The sequence below is a fragment of the Homalodisca vitripennis genome, chromosome X, assembly GCF_021130785.1.
Source record: "Homalodisca vitripennis isolate AUS2020 chromosome X, UT_GWSS_2.1, whole genome shotgun sequence".
Classification (NCBI taxonomy): Eukaryota; Metazoa; Arthropoda; class Insecta; order Hemiptera; family Cicadellidae; genus Homalodisca; species Homalodisca vitripennis.
In genome coordinates this window covers 157398836-157420999 of record NC_060215.1, presented here as the reverse complement: position 1 = coordinate 157420999, position 22164 = coordinate 157398836, and the positions used below count along the sequence as shown (strand labels likewise).

The 22164-nt window shown below is 34.7% G+C and overlaps 1 protein-coding gene and 1 long non-coding RNA gene across 2 annotated transcripts in view; both read left to right on the top strand.

Moving 5' to 3' along the window:
* LOC124370057 overlaps nucleotides 1-6134 on the top strand; it is an 83084-nt gene extending 76950 nt beyond the window's left edge. The window contains exon 3 of the long non-coding RNA XR_006923143.1: nucleotides 5964-6134. This is a non-coding gene — a long non-coding RNA (uncharacterized LOC124370057). The remainder of the gene's footprint in view (nucleotides 1-5963) is intronic.
* A 10640-nt stretch (nucleotides 6135-16774) lies between these two features.
* Nucleotides 16775-22164, top strand: part of LOC124370056 (angiotensin-converting enzyme-like) — a 67416-nt gene continuing 62026 nt past the window's right edge. The window contains 1 exon segment of the mRNA XM_046828376.1: nucleotides 16775-16943. Coding sequence (XP_046684332.1) covers nucleotides 16865-16943 — 79 coding nt within the window. The 5' untranslated portion in view covers nucleotides 16775-16864.

Here is a 22164-nt window from a genome sequence, read left to right as displayed (position 1 = left end):
AAATTCTCGAAAAATAAAACTAAAACATGAAATTCACGATTCCCAAAAATAAGTTTACAGTATAAAATGTAGTTGCAATATGGAATGCATAGGCGAGACAAAAAGACCACTAAACGTAAAGATAAAAGAATACAAAGTAAACACGAGAAAGGGGCTAACATAAAAGTAAAAAATTGCACTCTATTGTTGGCCAGAAGACCTTCGCATGAAGTGGGGTGAAACCAACCTAATACATCGGGAACCTCAATTCTTTAAAAGGAAAGTAATTGAGGCTTCGTACATTAAATAAGTAGACCAAATAATCATTCAACCATCAGTCGAAATTAAGTCGCTTTGGTTGCCAACTCTGAACAATAAACTAAGGATAAAACCTAAAGTATCAAATAGATTAGAAATTTGTAATAAGCCAATCTGGAATTATAGTAATGGTTTTGAAAATTTCATGCTCACTCGCGTTTTCTCCTTTTGCTGCCATCTTGTTTCTGCCATGACGATTGTCATGTACCATTGGCTTCTGGTTTGTTCTATTTGTTTATTTATACCCACGCCAATGCAATTTTAACAATTGAATGTTTAAAGTATATTTAATATAGTAGCACTTAAACATATATTAATATACAGAGTGTCCCACTAAGAGGCTTGCACGTTTGATTTTATATTACTATGATTTTATATTACTATTTATGCACCGAACATTTTAAAACTCTACACAATTAATAAAGTAGGTTTTAAAAAAAAATCTGTTAAAATTAAAGCTCCCTAAAACTGAAGAAACAAAATGGTGACATATTTAAAATTTTACCGTTTTGCTTCCTATAAAAATTCATTTCTTGAATTACCTGATTTGATTATTGCGTTGCAGTTTTAATGAACAGCTGTTTAATAACGCTCATTGTTGAAAACAGCTGTTTGATTGAAGAATATTGCTTGCTCTAAAAAAAAACACAACCTAACCTCCTCCATTACAGTTTTACTGATATTGAAGTTCGAGAAACGGCTTTTAGTGCTGAACAAAAAGTGAAGAGTTGTACGTAGGCTTTTGGCAACATTACAGAAGCAGTTAGACAATTTTATGTTGCCTACCCAGGAGTTGAACCACCTAGAAATCCAACAATAACTAAGTGGAAAAATATTTTGTTAGAAACTGGAAGTGTCATAAAAAGTATTCTAGAGTGTCACGACATAAGGAAAGAGAAGTACTAGTATGAGCATCAATGCTCCGCTCTCCAGGTAAACCGAAATCACTAAGCAAGGTTGAACTTGAAACTGGTGTTCCAAAGTGTTCAGTACAGAGAATAATTAAGAAAAACTCAAGTAAAATTTACAAAAGCCACATAGTCCATAATCTTCTTGAAGATGATCCGGACAGGAGAGTGGAATTTTGATCTCGTATCATTGAGTTTATAAGCTAGATCCTAATTGACATACTAAAGTTTTTTTTTAGACAAGTCCACTTTCTACCGCAATGGTGCTGTAAACAGGCATAATTGTAAGTAACTATAACACCGATAATCCACACATTCTTGAACAGACTCAACTTAAATCAAAAGGACTTACCGTTTGGGCAGCTGTCAGTTGTAATGGGGTGCTATCTTACGACATTTCACACAGTACAATGACTGGGAATAGGTGTGAACAGGTCTTAAATGAACAAGTCTCGCCTCATTTTACGGTTCCAGAAGTGGATCAAGCAATCTTCCAACAAGATGGTGCGCCTCCTCATTTCGCAAATCCTGTCAAGCGATTACTAAATGACTACCTTCATTGCCGTTGGATTGGTCATGGATGTGATTTTTTAGATTGGCCACCCCGATCCCCAGATTTAACTGTGTGTGATTTTTTCCCATGGGCTTACTTAAAGGAACAAGTTTATAATCTTAGGTTAATAATGATGAGGAATTAAAACAATCAATTGAAGAGGAACTTCTCCGGACACCGCAGAATTTCTTTGCAAAAGCTTACGGTTCATCAGTGTGTCGCTGTGGATGGATTACAGTTCGAATAATTGTGGACCGTTATTGTAGGTTTTTTAATAGGCTATGTTCTAATTGTCTGATTGAAATGCTGTATTTCTCTATTATATGACAAAAAACTAAACATATTTTTTTTACTGTTTTTAAATTATAGTTTTTCAAAATGCCACCATTTTGTTTCAACAATTTCTAGAGAGCTGAATTTTCCACAGAATATTTTTAAAATGTATTTAACGAATTGTGTAAGAGTTTGAAAATGTTTGATGCATAAATGGGTAAATATTATAAAATCATACGTTTAAACCTCTTCGTGGGACACCCGGTACATTAATTCCATAAGATGGCTTAAATTGAAAAACATTAATCCTTACATATACATAAATTGATAAAACAAAGACCTCACTACCTACTAAATAACCAATAACCATCATACATTATACAGTAATAACAACAGCAGTAACAATAATGTTCTCTGTGGTTGGTCGGTGAATGCAGATCTATTGTGACCTGTATTCTTTAGTTTTAATAATTTGATTGTATTTTTATTTAGAGTTAGTGTGCATGAAGTTAATACACAACAGTGGTTGTGATTCCTGACTTACGCGTGTCACAACGCTCTGGTATTACTTGTTTACTTTAACCTAGTTTGAAATTATGTTTTAGTTTAGTTATATACCCGAGAAAGAGATCAGATTATAGATCTCGAATCGTAGTTTCTGATTTTTTCTATCACTGAACGATGGTAAATGTCCGGAAAATACTGTTTTCTTCACAATCCTTCCGTTGTCAAAAACACAAACATCAAACGAAAAATATTTAACACGCCTTCGCAAAAAACAAAACGGCGAGAAACTTGTCAAGTTAGGACAACACTGTACCTGTCAAGTGACTTGAACTATTACGATAACAATACATCGCCCTACAGACCGTAAAATACATTCTCCATGCGCTATGACAGACACGATTATGGCAAAATCGTGATGACACGATGGTGCCCTGTGTTACCATGTTTTTATATCACGTGCATATGCACGAAAACATATTTTCACCGCTGATCCAAATGTTCTAATATTAATAATATAAAAATTCATTTGACCAAAAAATATAGTGTTATAAAATGAATCACTATGACAATTTTATTTTTCTTGTCAGCTGATATTTCATATTATTTAAAAAGTTGTAAAAGATAATATCCTTCATTTTCGTTAGAAATGCCTGATATGTTATTGTATTGTAAAATTCTAAGTCAATATTCAATTACATATGGGTTCAGTCTTGTTAATAAGTTACTTCTATTTGGCCTTTTATATCAATAAGTTTTCTATGACAATGTAGTAGTAGGCCTAACTTTCAATTACCGTCTTCCACAGATCAATTTTTTCATGTTTTTCCATACATAATTTGATATTACCAAAAAACTATAAAAGCTATATGATTGAAATTTTCACAACGTGTTCTAAATAGTATTAGGTAAATATCTAGGTAGAATTGTAATCATGGGTTGAATACAAATTTATATATAATTGTCTGTATTTATAATAAAACATTTTACTATAAGAAAATACATATAAATGCTTGTAAAAACATTATATACAATTGTGAGATTTCATTCTACCTAAATTTTTAGAGGAAATCTTTACCAATAAAATGATATGTTGTTTATCAAAATCCAATTATTAAAACTTTAGTTAAATCGATTTATATGTATTAACAAAATGTTTCATAAAAAAATTCTCACCGAATATATAAAGGTAATAAAACTCTTTTATTATGGACTTAGCCATTAAATAGACCTACAAAACAAATGAAGAAAATTTGGAAAGCCTATCTTTAAAAATAAATGAGTTGATGTCCCCTTAATATTACTTGAACCAATAAATCATTTATATTTAAAAATCTTGTTTTAGACTATGATTTTATAGTGTTTTGTTCTATCAAATTATAGTATTATAATAGTTTGAATTATATTTCCTTTACTGATAGTTCTTTAAACAATTAAAATTGTGTAAATATATCTGCGTCAAATTGGTAATCAAAGGTATTTTATTTCTTTAAAATGGTACTGAAACTATAGGACCCAAACGGCATCGATCCACTAGAATTTTCGGATAGTATAAAATGAAGGGATGAAATTTGAAGTATGTAAGGGGCAAAAGTGTATAAGATTATTGTTATAGGCTTTTCAATGACGATTTGTATTTTTGAGTGTACCAACGATATTTTTAAGGTGATTGGAAGGATCACTGTGTATCCTTGAAGTGATGAAATTTTGAAGTATGTAAGGGGCAAAAGTGTATAATGATTGGAATGACGATTTGTATTTTTGAGTGTAACAAGTGTGATTGGAGGATGAGTGAATTTATTGTTATAGGGGCAAAAAAAGTGTACAATTCAATGACGTTGTATTGTATAGAGGTATTATTTATTGTTATAGGTGATTTGACGATTTGATTTTTGAGTGTACCAACTGTGCATGTGTATCCTTGAAGTGATTTAATTGAAGTAAAATTGTAAGGTGCAAAAGTGTATAAGATTATTGATATAGGCCTTTTCAATGACGATTTGTATTTTTGAGTGTACCAAACGATATTTTTAAGGTGATTGGGAAGATCACTGGTGTATCCTTGATACTGTAAGGGGGGCAAAGTGTATAGATTATTGTTATAGGCTTTTCTAATGGGACGATTTGTATTTTGGAGTGTACCAACGATATTTTTAAGGTGATTGGAAGGATCCACTGTGTATCCTTGAAGTGATGAAATTTGAAGTATGTAAGGGGCAAAAGTGTATAAGATTATTGTTATAGGCTTTTCAATGACGATTTGTATTTTTGAGTGTACCAACGATATTTTTTAAGGTGATTGGAAGGATCACTGTGTATCCTTGAAGTGATGAAATTTGATAGTATGTAAGGAGGCAAAAGTGTATAAGGATTATTGTTATAGGCTTTTCAATGACGATTTGTATTTTTGAGGGTACCAACGATATTTTTAAGGTGATTGGAAAGGATCACTGTGTATCCTTGAAGTGATGAAAAATTTGAAGTATGTAAGGGGCAAAAGTGTATAAGATTATTGTTATAGGCTTTTCAATGACGATTTGTATTTTTGAGTGTACCAACGATATTTTTAAGGTGATTGGAAGGATCACTGTGTATCCTTGAAGTGATGAAATTTGAAGTATGTAAGGGGCAAAAGTGTATAAGATTATTGTTATAGGCTTTTCAATGACGATTGTATTTTTGAGTGTACCAACGATATTTTTTAAGGTGATTGGAAGGATCACTGTGTATCCTTGAAGTGATGAAATTTGAAGTATGTAAGGGGCAAAAGTGTATAAGATTATTGTTATAGGCTTTTTCAATGACGATTTGTATTTTTGAGTGTACCAACGATATTTTTAAGGTGATTGGAAGGATCACTGTGTATCCTTGAAGTGATGAAATTTGAAGTATGTAAGGGGCAAAAGTGTATAAGATTATTGTTATAGGCTTTTCAATGACGATTTGTATTTTTGAGTGTACCAACGATATTTTTTAAGGTGATTGGAAGGATCACTGTGTATCCTTGAAGTGATGAAATTTGAAGTATGTAAGGGGCAAAAGTGTATAAGATTATTGTTTATAGGAGCCTTTTCAATGACGATTTGTATTTTTTGAGTGTACCAACGATATTTTTAAGGTGATTGGAAGGATCACTGTGTATCCTTGAAGTGATGAAATTTGAAGTATGTAAGGGGCAAAAGTGTATAAGATTATTGTTATAGGCTTTTCAATGACGATTTGTATTTTTGAGTGTGTATCCAACGATATTTTTAAGGTGATTGGAAGGATCACTGTGTATCCTTGAAGTGATGAAATTTGAAGTATGTAAGAGGCAAAAGTGTATAAGATTATTGTTATAGGCTTTTCAATGACGATTTGTATTTTTGAGTGTACCAACGATATTTTTAAGGTGATTGGAAGGATCACTGTGTATCACCTTGTTGCAGGATGGAATGTAACGGGAACCTGCCGGAAAAGGCGATGTCCAGCAGCGTAGAGGACCTCAGTGACTACACGGACGCTGACGAGAGCATCTCTGCCCCTACAGAAATACTTGCTGAGGTAGGTGTTTCATAGATCAGTTTATTGTCTCTGTTACACCAGGATCCCTACATATTAAAATGGTATTCCAGTATACAATGTGTAAACAATAACGAACGCAGTAGCATTAACATACGACCGTCTTCCTGAGTGGAGTACGGCCAGACGAATTGAACCTATACGTAGACATTGAAGTGATCATTAGATTTCTTATTTCAAGATCATTCTGCCTGCGAGTCAATACTATGTATTTTAACGTAAGTTATTTTTGTTGTATATTTTTCATGACATCTTAGAATAAATTCAAGAACACCTATTTTTTACTTATTTTATTAATACATTTTGTTCAGTCTAAAAGCTGAAACAGTTTACTCGACCTGGGCCAGTTTTTCAGTTTTATATCAGACCTCACATTCTCACGGGATCCTTACACAGAGGATATTTTGATAATTTTTTAGTTGGACCTTCTCTTAATTTTTTAACTAACCATCTGATTGGAAGATACAACTATTTCACAGCAGTGGCTTAGTGGATATTGGCGCTCGTCACAAAGTTCTAACAATACTCGTAGGATCTTCCGACACTGCGATAACTGATGCAGGCTGTCAGTCGAATTGTGTTGCGATACCAATTCCAGTGTTCCTGGCAATAACTTAAGTATCTTATGAGTTTACTGGATGTCCCAAAGTGGCACCTCACGCATTATAACAATTGAATAATTTTAATTTTTCAAATCTTATTTTATATATGTGTGACAACATCAATCGAGAAAGGTTTTTATAAATTTTGATTCCCAATTCCCCTAAAATAGTGGGTCGGAGGCAGCTCAAAGTTTTAAATGAGATGACCTACCGAGTATTTCCTTTACTTCTATTAGTTATACAACAAGTAAGAATAACAATAACAGATATAATCCCTATGAACCGTTTGTTTCGGAGGGGTATAAACTATTTACCTATTAATTGTATGTCCCAAGTCACACCTGATTATGGGTGTACCCTTCATGTACACGTATCTAAATTAATGTTATCATATATTTAGTGCCCAGTTTACGTTACAGTTTTACCTTTGTTCAAATTTTTTTAATGAAGAGTGCGAAATTTCTTTTCTTGGTGTCGATGATTTCGTCTCATAAAGCCCTTAATTTCGTTATATCGCTCGACAGGGATTCTCAGCTGGAGTTTTAGTTGTCCCACGCCATCTACTCTCAACGGTTTAAAAGTTACGGAGATCCTTCTTACAGAAGACTTAAGGCGGAAAAATGTGCAAAATCAAAAATAACAAGAATTTATATATCAAGATACTACACTGTAACTTACTGATTATTATTTTTTTATTTATTGTTGGTTTTTACGTTTAAAGCATACTGTGTTGTACTCCTAACAATTAATTCCTTTGGGATCCTTACTATATGGATTTGCGTTAGAAGGTTTGAAAAACGAACTTAAGGATGCATTCAACAAGCAGGGAAATGATATAGTCACATTCAACTATTCCTCGCGCACATGTCACCGTAGATAATTGACAAATCCTGTAATACCATTAACATTTTACAATGCAATAGCTCATATATGAGCAAAAAAATGATTATGTGGACTCGCATAGCCATATCCTAAAAACAAATACATCAAATGTTAAACCTACAATTGCTAGCACATCAAATCTTCAAGTGGATCTAAATTATTGCCATTCTTCTTTTTCCAACACTTAAGTGATAAACAATGCAAAATATATTTAGTTATTAAGGTGGAGGAAGAAGTACCAATTACATATCTACAGAATTGATACAAAATTTACTATCGTAACATTTTCCTATTATTATTATTTTTTCCAGGAAAAGAAGAGAATTTAGCCTCCTGACCCCATGCACCTCTGTGCACCTAAGCGAGAATCTGATTTAACTGAATAATGGTGATGGAGAGTTACAATGATAAGAAGAGAAGAAGCATTGAAGCGAATAATCCTGCCACAGTTAGAACGTTGTCCTTCGTTATCTTTATCTCTGACCAAACTGAATAATGGTGATGGAGAGTTACAGTGATAAGAAGAGAAGAAGCATTGACGCGAATAATCCTGCCGCTGGTAGAACGTGGACCTTTGTTATCTTTATCTCTGACCAAACTGAAGTCTAGGACTCTGAGGGTGAATCTCTTGACTCCGAGTTCAAATACTACAAACCAAGTCCTGAACAGGAATGGCATGAAGTTTAAAAAATTCAAGAAATGTCTTATTTTACTAGGCAAAGTCAGGGTTAAGAGGCCGTCTCTAATATTTGACTTGGGGACCAACGGCTTAAAGGTGACTTCCGAACCTCCATCAATGGCCGTGCAGGCGGGCTGCTTGCAAGTACAGGATCACTCAGCGGTCACCCATCCAAGGAGCAGCCATGCTCGACGTTGCTTGATTCTGTTATCTTGCGATAACCGCTGTACCCCCTATACTGCGCCATTGGCATTGGATCTTATTAAAGTTCTAATGATTTGAAATCAAATTTTAAAAAATCACCAATAACTAGCTTTTCTATAATGAGAAAGTAATGAAGGAATTATATTTTCTCCTGATTCAAATGGTACCAGTATAAAAATAACTCAAGCGATCCTAAAGCCTTAATTTTCAATAATTTTCTAAGGAAAAAGCTAAACTTCTGAGTATTGAAAAAGTGAGGAGGTAAAAAAACTAAAAAGACTGAATGGGGTACTTAATCACATCACATCATGAGTACCGAAATCCCACTAATTCACTTTAGAACTGATTTTTTAACCATATCATCGTCGGCGTTTACAATTACGCTAGAGATTTAGGTCTAGACATGTTCTGTCAAAAAACTAATGTTAAGTAAGCATGGTATCATAGCGTCCAGATCACTGCAGACAATCGCTATAACAACGTCCTAGCCGTGTCAGAAGATCGCTACAACAACGAACAAACTTTGTCAGACGATCGCTACAACGTCCTAGCGATGTCAGACCGTAAGAACATATCGCTTGGGTACATTTCCTTTTCTATCACTTTATTACTTTATTTGCTATCTTCCAAAATTCATAATTAAGACAGTGTGGTCCATACACTCAAAGCCGCAGCTAAGGGGGATTCGTTTGTTCCGGGTGGCAAAATTGTAGGGGCGGCAAAAATCGTTGCATTGCAACTGCTGTCTACGCTTTAGTTAGTTTACGCGCGAATCGCTTTACTGTTGGGTCAAAAATACAGATACCCCTGTTTTAGCATTAATCACAAAATAACTAGCAGAACTACAATTTCGGGAATTAATTTAAATTTAGATTGTTTATTTCTGCATCTATACATATAAAACAAACTATTTACGAATAATAAATTCCAGTTATGTCAGTAACGGTTTTTGATAGTTATCAACCAAATTACAACTTTAAAATTTCATAACTCGGAAACTTGAGGTACCCGTATTAATACCACATGAAAAAGTACATTTGTACAAGACAGGTACAAATGTACTTTTTTAGTACGTAATTTCACACTTATATTAAAACGTTTGTTATTAAATGACCATCTTAACTTTTACTCTAGACCGAACGGTTCAAAAGATTCTACTATGATCACATTTAATGAAGCTCTTAAAGTTGTTATCCCGGTCTTGTAATTTTGTAAATCGCTATTTCAAACGTCAAATTTTTAACATGAAGTTGAGAGTATTAAGATGTTTTAAATCGAATAGTGTATGCCAGCCAGAAGTGAACCCTCCTGGAGACATGTACGTTGATATATTGTATACTTTATATTTAAAAAGAAAGTGATTTGAAGGCTCAGCGTTAGTGAAGTCTCACTTGAGGGGCTGGAAAATGTTTATTTCTCTTTACTCGTCTGTATATCAGTCCGCACGAAGTCTTGAAATCTAAAACTAAATTTAAATTTTACATGAAAATTCATTTTAATATTAGCAACATTGAGTTAGATTATGGTGGCTGTCACTCCACGACAACAATAGCAGAATAAATACATTTTGCAAACTAACAGTGTACAATAATTTGATATTTTAGTAAGTGACATTTGTATTCATAGAGTAAAACAAATAGACTGTTTCGAAAATATAATTGACTGTAATGTCAATAATAGGTAACAGTGTTTCACTTCAACACACTCTTATGTTGTAGTACCCTCACTAGCTCAACCAAACTTTTATTATTTTAACACTGCTCTATAATCCGTCATAAGCCTACTAGTATAAAGTGTGAATGTATCGTGTGGTAAGATATCTCGAGGAGGATTTTATCTCTAGACTTTAAATTTTTAATTACACTTCATTTCTACATAGCCAAGAATGGGTTATACGATAGTACATGTCCAACCATGGGATTTGTTTGAGCGTCATTTAATGCCTATCTCTCGGTAGGTCGACAAAATTTCTACATAGACAAGAATGGGTTCTACGATAGTACATGTCCAACTATGGGATTTGTTTGAGCGTCATTAATGCCTGTCTCTCGGTAGGTCGACAAAATTTCTACATAGACAAGAATGGGTTCTACGATAGTACATGTCCAACCATGGGATTTGTTTGAGCGTCATTAATGCCTATCTCTCGGTAGGTCGACAAAATTTCTACATAGACAAGAATGGGTTCTACGATAGTACATGTCCAACCATGGGATTTGTTTGAGCGTCATTAATGCCTATCTCTCGGTAGGTCGACAAAATTTCTACATAGACAAAAATGGGTTCTACGATAGTACATATCCAACCATGGGATTTGTTTGAGCGTCATTAATGCCTGTCTCTCGGTAGGTCGACAAAATTTCTACATAGACAAGAATGGGTTCTACGATAGTACATGTCCTACCATGGGATTTGTTTGAGCGTCATTAAAGCCTGTCTCTCGGTAGGTCGACAAAATTTCTACATAGACAAGAATGGGTTCTACGATAGTACATGTCCAACCATGGGATTTGTTTGAGCGTCATTAATGCCTATCTCTCGGTAGGTCGACAAAATTTCTACATTGACAAGAATGGGTTCTATGATAGAACATGGCTAACCATGGGATTTGTTTGAGCGTAATTAAAGCCTATCCCTCGGTAGCTCGACAAAATTTTCTACATAGACAAGAATGGGTTCTACGATAGTACATGTCCAACCATGGGATTTGTTTGAGCGTCATTAAAGCCTATCTCTCGGTAAGTCGACACAATTTCTACATAGACAAGAATGGGTTCTACGATAGAACATGGCTAACCATGGGATTTGTTTGAGCGTAATTAAAGCCTATCCCTCGGTAGCTCGACACAATTTCTACATAGACAAGAATGGGTTCTACGATAGTACATGTCCAACCATGGGATTTGTTTGAGCGTCATTAAAGCCTATCTCTCGGTAAGTCGACACAATTTCTACATAGACAAGAATGGGTTCTACGATAGAACATGGCTAACCATGGGATTTGTTTGAGCGTAATTAAAGCCTATACCTCGGTAGCTCGACAAAATTTCTACATAGACAAGAATGGGTTCTACGATAGTACATGTCCAACCATGGGATTTGTTTGAGCGTCATTAATGCCTATCTCTCGGTAGGTCGACAAAATTTCTACATAGACAAGAATGGGTTCTATGATAGAACATGGCTAACCATGGGATTTGTTTTGAGCGTAATTAAAGCCTATCCCTCGGTAGCTCGACAAAATTTCTACATAGACAAGAATTGGTTCTACGATAGTACATGTCCAACCATGGGATTTGTTTGAGCGTCATTAAAGCCTATCTCTCGGTAGGTCGACACAATTTCTACATAGACAAGAATGGGTTCTACGATAGAACATGGCTAACCATGGGATTTGTTTGAGCGTAATTAAAGCCTATCCCTCGGTAGCTCGACACAATTTCTACATAGACAAGAATGGGTTCTATAATAGTACATGTCCAACCATGGGATTTGTTTGAGCGTCATTAAAGCCTATCTCTCGGTAGGTCGACAAAATTTCTACATAGACAAGAATGGGTTCTACGATAGTACATTGGGGCGGTGGGGGGTGGGGGGGGTGGGGGGGGGGGTGGGTGTGGGGGGGGGGGGTATCCATGGGGGGGGGGGGGGGTGGGGGGGGGGGGGGGTGGGGGGGGGGGGTAGACAAACTTGACTCCAGATTCCAAGAGTAAAGTCCGAGACAGCATCAGTTACCAGATGCTGCAATAAAAGGAAGGTGATATGGAGCAAAATTCAACATTCAAGTTGTTTCTTTTATTGGTAAATAGTTAAGTTTAAAATGGCACAGTGTTGAACAATATAACACTGCAGAAATAGTAGTGAACTACCAAAATTTTTAGCTAATTCAAACTAAAATTGGTACTAACTACTTGGATAAATTCTCCAACATTAAAAGTCTAGTCTCTCAGCCAATAAATGGTTTCAAGATGGCTACTATCACCCTTTTGTCCAAATCATGACATAATGCTATTTTTAAAAAACATGCATTCTGTAAAATTTTAAGTATATATTAGTGCTTAGTCAAAAGCACCAAAGCACATTTAAAACCATTCCAGTAGACAGAGACAACAATTTTTTATTACCGTGTAAGGCACATTTTTATTAGCCATTGATTTTCCAAATTGTAAGATGTTACATAATTCAACAAAAAGTATAGTCGTTTTGTGTTAAGTTAATAATTTCAGCATTCACATCACACAAAATACATAATCTGAACCTTTAAGTAGGAAATAATACTAACACAAAAACTCACAATTTAAGTTTGATCCTAGTTGGTATACAACACTGTAATTCTATGTCAAACAGGACATCGTATTCTTAAGTCTGCTAAAAGTGTTTAGAACAATTGAAAAATATGTATGCGTGTATGTCTACAATAAGGGAAGAGTACACCACACTACATGTCGCATACAGTAACAGGTTTCACTCAAGTTTACAGCTCATCAGTCTAGAGATGTCCTGCATATAGACAGACAGAAGAGAAATTGTTTCATCCTCAGGTTTAGTGCCACTTTGTCAACTGCTCTTGATAGACATTCAACTCAATTGAAATAATTTTTTTCTGTGTAGACATGAATGTAAAATTTAGAGTCTATAAATGATTTTTTTTTAGATATCTAGCGGAAAAACATTTCATTGTTGCCTTGCAGACAGACAGAAAATAAATTTTTCATCCTCTTGGCAGAAAAAAAGATATCCTTCTAAAAACTAAAACTCCTAATGCTAAGTCTATGTTTATAACCTGCAGAGCTTTTAAAAATATTAATGAATTTTCTTTTCCTTGTGACGTTGAAAATACTCCTTGGGAGTCCACTACCCACCTCGAAACAGTTGACAGGTTTAATTCCTTTGTTCTGGGTCTATATGATAAGCACGCTCCATTAATTACAAGGAGAGTTCTAGGAAGCGCCCCGTCCCCTGGATAACACCTGCTATACGCAGTCTTATGGCTCAGCGCGACTCTTTGTACCACCGAGCCCGTAGAACTTATGACCCAGATATCCTTGCTCACTATCGCCAGCTCCCTAATAGAGTTAAACAGTACCTTCATAACTCTCAGCTGCAATATATTCACAGTTTGTTTCTGCAAGGAGATCTGCATCCTCCGAAATGTAGTGTAATGTTAAATCTTTAGATATGGACAAGGAAAATAAACCGATATTCACTACAATATAACACTAAACGATCTTAATAATTTTTGTTATTACTGCATCACAATCAACTAATCCAAATGCTATTGAATCGTTTCTGCAAGAACTAGACAACCAACCTTCACTCATCTTGCCATATGAGTAGTTCACTTTTAAACATACTGTATCCTTCAGGTTGACACTCTATGAGCTATGTTAACACAATTATTGTTCTTGACGAATATGTAAATAAAGTATTATGACTATGACTATGACTATAAACAGGATTCAAAGTAATGCCACTGGAACTGATAAAATATCAATTAAGATGCTGAAAAATATTCTTTATGCTGTGCTTCCTGTGGTTACTGTTATATATAACAAATCTTTAACCACTGGTGTTTCCCCTGAACATTGGAAGTCTGCCCTTATATGTCCAACAAACAAAATTTCTTCTCCTACTGAAGCAAAAGATTTAGTCCAATCAGCATTCTCCCTGCTCTTTTTAAAGGGCTTGGAAAGAATAGTGCACTGTCAAATTTTAATATTCCTCAAAGAAAATAATAAAGTTTCAATCAAATCATAGCACTGAAACGGCGCTTCTCAGCGTTACTGATGACATTCGCCAAGCGATTGGTAGAAGTCAGTGCACTATTATGGCATTGTTTGATTTCTTCAAGGCATTTGATTGCGTTATATTCAGTTTTTTGTTAAGAAAGCTGCTTGTTTTAGAAGTATATGTAAGAAGGTGTTTGCTTCAGTACATTCACACAAGAGGATGTAGCTCTTTTTTTTGCCAAAATGTGTGAAACTTTCACTTGTAAAAACACTGATTTTTCATATTGTAACTCTGTAATCAATGATATGACTGTGGATCTGGCTAACAAATTGCAGCGATACCAAAATTACTGTTTACATTTTGTATTTGATCTACAATGTGACAATCATATAGCATATATTTATATTCAAAATTCTATTATAAAATTGGCCGATATAAGAATATTAGAAATTCTGAAATTGGTGTATTCTAGTCTTAACTCTGGAGAGCCCATATATCTGGCTGACAAATTCAAATTAATCTCTGAAACAAGCACAAGAGAGACAAGAATGGCCTGATCAATGCGTCTTATGCCTAGCTACCAAACCTCAACTTACAATAAATCCTATGTCGTTAATTGCTTGCCGAGCATGGAATTCCCTTCTCAACCATATTAAGTCAGTAGGGAGTCGAAACTGGTTTGCAGCCTTACTGAAAGCTCAATTGCTAGAAACGAGGTCAGTGATGGGGTTAGTTGGGGTAGAACTTGGAGGACGGATGGGGTGCTAATGAATGTGTGTATGAATGAGTTATTCGTATTAAATTCTTAAAGAGACCTTTATTATATAATTTTGTTTTATTTTAAATTGAGTAGTTTTTATTTGACTTAATAAGTATTATATTAGGGCTAACTGTAAAACAGGTCCTTATAGCCCTAAATTTGCCCTTTTGTACATTATGAATATGATACAGATAAAAGTCGTTTTATTTCATTGATTTGATTTGATATCGTGTCAACGTGCGGAATGAAAGGCTTCAGTGACGCTCAGCTAAATTCCACGATAGGACAAAATTTAAAGCCTACATATGATGGCTATGTATTGAGATGAGTGTATTTCTAGAAATATCTTGCCAATGGGATATAATAGCAGTGTTGTATACAAAGTTTACAAAACAAGCCACCAAAAGATGATTTATGTGTTGGAGTAGTTAGGCTATATTTGTTAATTTTTAATATCTCATATGATTGTACTTAGTATGTTAAAAAAAAATTTTTTTCTAAGCTTTTCTTGTTGCCATCATGCCCTTATCGGGACATCCAATGACCAATGTAAAAACGTTAACTAACGCTTAAACCAAATCTCATGGAATGGACATTGGCCATCATGAAACTCTATAGAAATGCCTATATAGAAATGAACCCACATGAAAATTTTTAACTATCAAATATCACATGTTAAAATGCCATGTATGAATAAGTTCAGTTTGTGTAAAAATTTGTTTATTCCATGATTTTCTCGTTTGCCATCAAGGTAACCCATAAGACCAATGTAAAAAAGGTTCCCTGAATATAAATGAAGTTTATGCAAAATTTTAAGTCTATAAGTTAGAATGTGTATGTATTGTATATGTATGTGAATAAAAACTTTGATTGTATTAGGTGTGTAACAAATACAATCAAAGATTATACCTTCAGGGAGTGACTTTTTTTATCATTAATGACGAAAAAATTATATTTTTTAGAACTATAATTTTAGGAAATGTCATATTTGTTAATAAAGTATTCTTAAAGAAATTAAATGTTTCCAAATAAAACATGTAATTTCCTTGGTGAGGCGTATGTTTCGTATTACATATCGTAAAAGATCTCATCCTTATCTTCAACTTTGGGCCTGATTATAAGATGACTCTAAATTCTGTCTCGAATGCATACCCTCGCCAATTGATCAATTTTCTATGGGTTTTTTTCTATTTTTCCTGTCTTTACATTTATAGATAATTTATTAAGTATATGGTTAAACTATTTATTACAACCTACACTAATTGCACAATTTTTATCATAGAAGAAATTACTTTTACTATTCTTTTCGGTTATCAAAAGAAGAAGACATAATCAGACCCTCTAAACTTTTTGATCCTAAATACATCTGAAGAAACAAAACCATAACTTCCATTAATTTTACAAATAAACAATACTAACTTAACCCTAACTCTGTACTAATTTCGTATCTACATCCAACCAACACTGCTACCCAATATCGTTGATTTCTGGGAGTATGTTAAGTGGTCATGCAGTAAGTTACGAATTGTACGGAGGAACAATGATAAAAAGAGTACAGCCTGGTGGCGTGATCATAATTCGAACTCGTAAATTTAATTTAATCATTCTTCCATAATCTCCTCGTTATTTTTTCCAGTTAAAAGGGGTATTTGGGATATTATTGATACAAAATTAGTAATAACTTAAACTCTTATAAGTTCATCTGTCAGCAGATGGTTCACTGTATAGAAATAGAAATATTTCAAGAATATACTTGTGTAAGCAACTTTTCAGTGTGGTGTGAAATGGAAAACTTAGATGACACATTCTATAATGGTTTAATGTGAGAAATTTTTCCCTCAGATTTAGTGCAGATATTCAGCTCTGGCACCAACGACACGTGCAGGCTGAAGTACTACTGGCACGGGTGGCATGGGGGCAGTCGGCCGAACTGTCAAGCCCCTGTTTGAAGAGTATGTGGAGCTGTCGAATGAAGCGGCCAGGCTGAACAGTAAGACACAACTATTTAAGTTCAAATACTTAACCGCTTGATTCTCATGCAGTATATGTACATATACATACACACTATACACCCTATAGTTTTATTCACCCGCCTCTCACATTACATCGACAAAGAGAATTAATAAAAATAAATAGATAAGACTGGCTATGGATTTCAAAATTGTTTTCATTCTCATATTATATAAGTTATTAAAATACAATAAGAATATGGTATGGATGTCTTTCTGTAATTTTATGCTGACCTCAAATATTGATATTGAACCTCCACCATAATTGTATAATTACACACTTGTCATCGTTCAGTGATACAAAAAAATCATGACGTGTTTTCCTTTATATGTCAGCATTGAAACAGGCACGGAAAAAGACGAGTTAATATTCCTGAGTTGTACGATACTTTCCTTTGAGATGGTGTTGTGTTTTCATTGTATTTTGATGTGTTTTCGTTGTATGAACGATGGCATGTGACCAGAAAAATCCTGTTTCCTTCACAATCCTTCCATCGTCAAAAACAAAGTTCAAACGAAGAATCAAACATTTATTTCACAAGGTTTGAAATTGTCAACAGCTATAATGGATGTTGCCAAAAATGTGAAATATGTTGCCAATGGCATAAAAGTGTACTGTTACCAACGATTTCTGATTACTTTTTTATGCTTAACATCATAACATGTAACAATCAACTTTATTTGAAGGTTATTTTTGACGATGGAAGGATTGTGAAGGAAACAGGATTTTTCCGGACATTTGCCATCGTTCAGTGAAACAAGAAAACAGTAACACTACGTTTCGAGATTTGCAATCTGATCTCTTCTTCAGGTAAAGAACTAACCTAATACATAATTACAAACTAGGTTAAAATAAACAAATCTTACTAAAGCGTTGTGGCACGCCTAAGTCAGGAATCACAACCTACATGTTGTTTGTCAACTTCACTAACTCTAAAGACATGCACTTAACACAAAACTATACCAAACACTAATCATTAAAACTAAACTACGGAATACAGGTCACAATACGTCTTCACTCGTCTACTAACCACCCACGACTGACCAGAGGGACTAGCCAATGGTAATCGTGACGGCTGGCTAAAACAAGATGGCGGAAATACAAGGGAAGGGGGACACGAATGGGCCCTTTTGTTATTATTGGTTCATGCGAGATGAACTTCTTAAAACCATATTGTGACTCCGCATTGGTTTATTACAAATATCCGATCCGTTTGATACTTTTGGTTTTCTCTTTAGTTCATTTTTTAGAATTGGCAACCAAAGCGGCCTAATCTCGACTGACGGTTGACTGATTGGTTGGTCTGCCAATTTAATGTATGTTGCCTCAATTAATTTCCTTTTGAAGAAATGTGGTTCCCGATGTATTATGTGGGCTTCATCCCAATTCATATGATGGTCTTCGAACCAACAATGGTGTGCAATTTTTGACTTTTCTGTGAAACCCTTTCTCGTGTTTTCTTTGTGTTCTTTTATCCTTACGTTTAGTGGTCTTTTTGTCTCGCTTATGTATTCCCTATTGCAGCTACATTTTATACTGAATTGAATACATTGAATTAAATAATTTTTTGAATCACATTAATAGTATTTCTCCTTCCATCCGCCTCACAATGGAAGTGGAAGTCCAAAACAAGATTCCCTTTTTGGATGTGTGTGTATTAAGAGATAGGGATGTCCTTAAGACAACTGTTTTTTCGAAAGATAACACACACAGGAAAATATTTAAATTATCATTCCAACCATCAAAAATCTGTCAAAGAAGGAGTAGCCTACTCGTTGTTTGATAGAGCAAAGAGCTTGTGCTCAGATAAAGATGAACTAAAAGAAGAATTTAAGAAAATTGAATCGGATCTCAGAAGCAATGGATACCCTCAATTAGTAATTAATAAGTGCAAACGAACCAGAAGAATCATTACTGAGTCAGAAAAACAGAATTCTGATAAATTTGCGTTTATGTCAATCCCTTATGTGCCGGGATTATCGGAGAAAATTAGAAGAGTAGGTAGAAGGTACAACATTAGAACCGCGTTTAAAACACACAACACTCTTAGACAAAGTCTCGTAAAAACAAAACCAAAAAATGGCACACAGGATTCCAAAAACTGTGTTGTACAGTATAAAATGTAGCTGCAATAGGGAATACATAGGCGAGACAAAAAGACCACTAAACGTAAGGATAAAAGAACACAAAGAAAACACGAGAAAGGGTTTCACAGAAAAGTCAAAAATTGCACACCATTGTTGGTCCGAAGACCATCATATGAATTGGGATGAAGCCCACATAATACATCGGGAACCACATTTCTTCAAAAGGAAATTAATTGAGGCAACATACATTAAATTGGCAGACCAACCAATCAGTCAACCGTCAGTCGAGATTAGGCCGCTTTGGTTGCCAATTCTAAAAAGTGAACTAAAGAGAAAACCAAAAGTATCAAACGGATCGGATATTTGTAATAAACCAATGCGGAGTCACAATATGGTTTTTTAAAGAAGTTCATCTCGCATGAACCAATAATAACAAAAGGGCCCATTCGTGTCCCCCTTCCCTTGTATTTCCGCCATCTTGTTTTAGCCAGCCGTCACGATTACCATTGGCTAGTCCCTCTGGTCAGTCGTGGGTGGTTAGTAGACGAGTGAAGACGTATTGTGACCTGTATTCCGTAGTTTAGTTTTAATGATTAGTGTTTGGTATAGTTTTGTGTTAAGTGCATGTCTTTAGAGTTAGTGAAGTTGACAAACAACATGTAGGTTGTGATTCCTGACTTAGGCGTGCCACAACGCTTTAGTAAGATTTGTTTATTTTAACCTAGTTTGTAATTATGTATTAGGTTAGTTTCTTTACCTGAAGAAGAGATCAGATTGCAGATCTCGAAACGTAGTGTTACTGTTTTCTTGTTTCACTGAACGATGGCAAATGTCCGGAAAAATCCTGTTTCCTTCACAATCAACTTTAGTGTGCTTTTTTATCTTCCTCAAGATAGGTATTTAGTTACACAATTGAAAATAAATTTTGATATATATTACTATTTAATTTATTTTAGTGTTGTGTGATTCTACGACATACCTATCGATTGATTCGATTTATGGAGTCAATAAGATATTTTAATGTTATATTTCATTATTGAGATGTTCTTATCCTACTGTTTTATGTCCATTTGATTTGGTATGGAATATTTTCTTCTTTAGATTATTTTCTAATTTATTTAAAGTAAGTTAATGAAGTTATTTGAGTATGTTTTAAATTAATTTCTTGAAGACATCAAGGACGAGAACACCTTATGGTGAGCTTCATTTTGGAAAATTTGTTATAACTTAGGCACTATACTAATTTAAAGAAAGATTACATTTTTATGAATAAAAAGTAGAGACTACAAAGAAAGAATATAATATCATTAATCATTCTACTCTGTTCTTTAATTTGATTAATTTGATTAAACAGTATCTTACATTTTTGACATGGTTATTGACTACCTTAAATCAATCCAAATTTTACAGTGCAATTCCTTATACCTGACCTTTTTGTAATTACTGATACTCTTAAGAATGCCATCAAAATATACCTGTGGTATATGCTCAATAGGAGTAAAATACTCAGGATTAAAGTGCACTGGTACATGTGAATTGTGGTACCATGCTGGCTGTCAGAATATCAGTGAAAAAACTCTTAAAAAAAATGTCCTTCAATAAAATAAATGACTGGAAATGCAAACAAATGTAATACAGACTCTTCAAACCTACTTTCTCAAGTGACAGCTGATTCAATTATAAGCTTCCCCTGTAACACAAACATAAACAATGGTTCTGATTCTCCAAACATTTCTATTAAAGAACTTGAACATAGCCTAATTGAAAACAACTTTTTTGAAAACACAGCCAGTGAAGAGGGAAAGCTTGAAATGGCTGCAAAAATAGGCTCTGTACTACTCAACGAGAATAATACCTTGAAAGAACAAAACATCAGACTCAAAGCTGAACTTGCTAGCTGTGAAGAACAGATTGAAGAACTTAATAATGAAAAAGAAAGATACACAGAGAGACTAGAAGCACTACAACGCTGTCTAGACGATATGCAAACTTCACTTGATAGAGAAACCCAACTGCGACGGAAAAACCAAGATACCTTTGATGAGCATGAGTGTAAAATGGGGCAAATAATTGATGATTACATTTGTAAGATGAATGAGAAAGACAAAATAATAAAAACCCTGCAAGTTAAATTTGAAAATCAAATCAACATCAATATGTCCAAATCAACCATCAGTACCGCTTCTCAGACCCAAGGCATCGAGAATGATCCCTCATCTGCAACAACCTCTCCATATCTGCTGCTCCAAATCCTAAACATAAATAAAAAAACAAGAAAATATGGAAAATATGATGATAGCATTGTCTTCACAGCTTCAAAAGTTGTCTACTAATCAAACAAAACAGCTCAGCAATTTGGATCATTTACCTGTGGAGAGTAAACCTATCTGCACTCAAAATTTAAATTATGACCTGACTAACCCCGGGACAAATGAATCACTGACTTCGACCCCAGGAGCCAGACAAACCTGCAGACAAAAACTGAACGAAAGTACATTGACTAACGCCTATCCAACATCAACCCCAGGAGCCAGATAAACCTGCCGTCAAAAACTGAACAGAAGCACGATGACCAAAGACTACCCAACATCAACCCCAGGAGCCAGACAAACCTGCCGTCAAAAACTGAGCGAGTTGAAAAAACCTTCTACTAACAATAAAAGAAACAACGTTTTCAGTGTTTCCTTACAGGTAGCAAGATTTACAGCTAATAAGGACAGGCAAGGGGGTGTGAATCCAAAAATAAAAGTACTGGCAAAGAAACCGCCAATAACTGCAAAAGTCCGCAGTCACAATGAAGCTCTAGAAGAATTCTTCGTAAAGCACATAGAATTCTACAAAAAAATCAATGAGAGCTATAAAAGTAGTGCTATTGAATTAGAATTGCTGCCAGAGCACTCTGAACCTAACCCTTCAGATGAACCTTGCACACAGATGGCAACCTCCTCAACAGGTCCTTTTTTAGAGGACAGCCACCTGAAAAAGGCCAAAGAATAACAATTAACACTCAAAGGCCTGGTTTGGATGGAGAAAACATATTGTCGATTTTCCATCAAAATGTCGACCGCATCAGTAACAAGGTGGAGAGATTAAACCATTTATTATCCTCTCTCA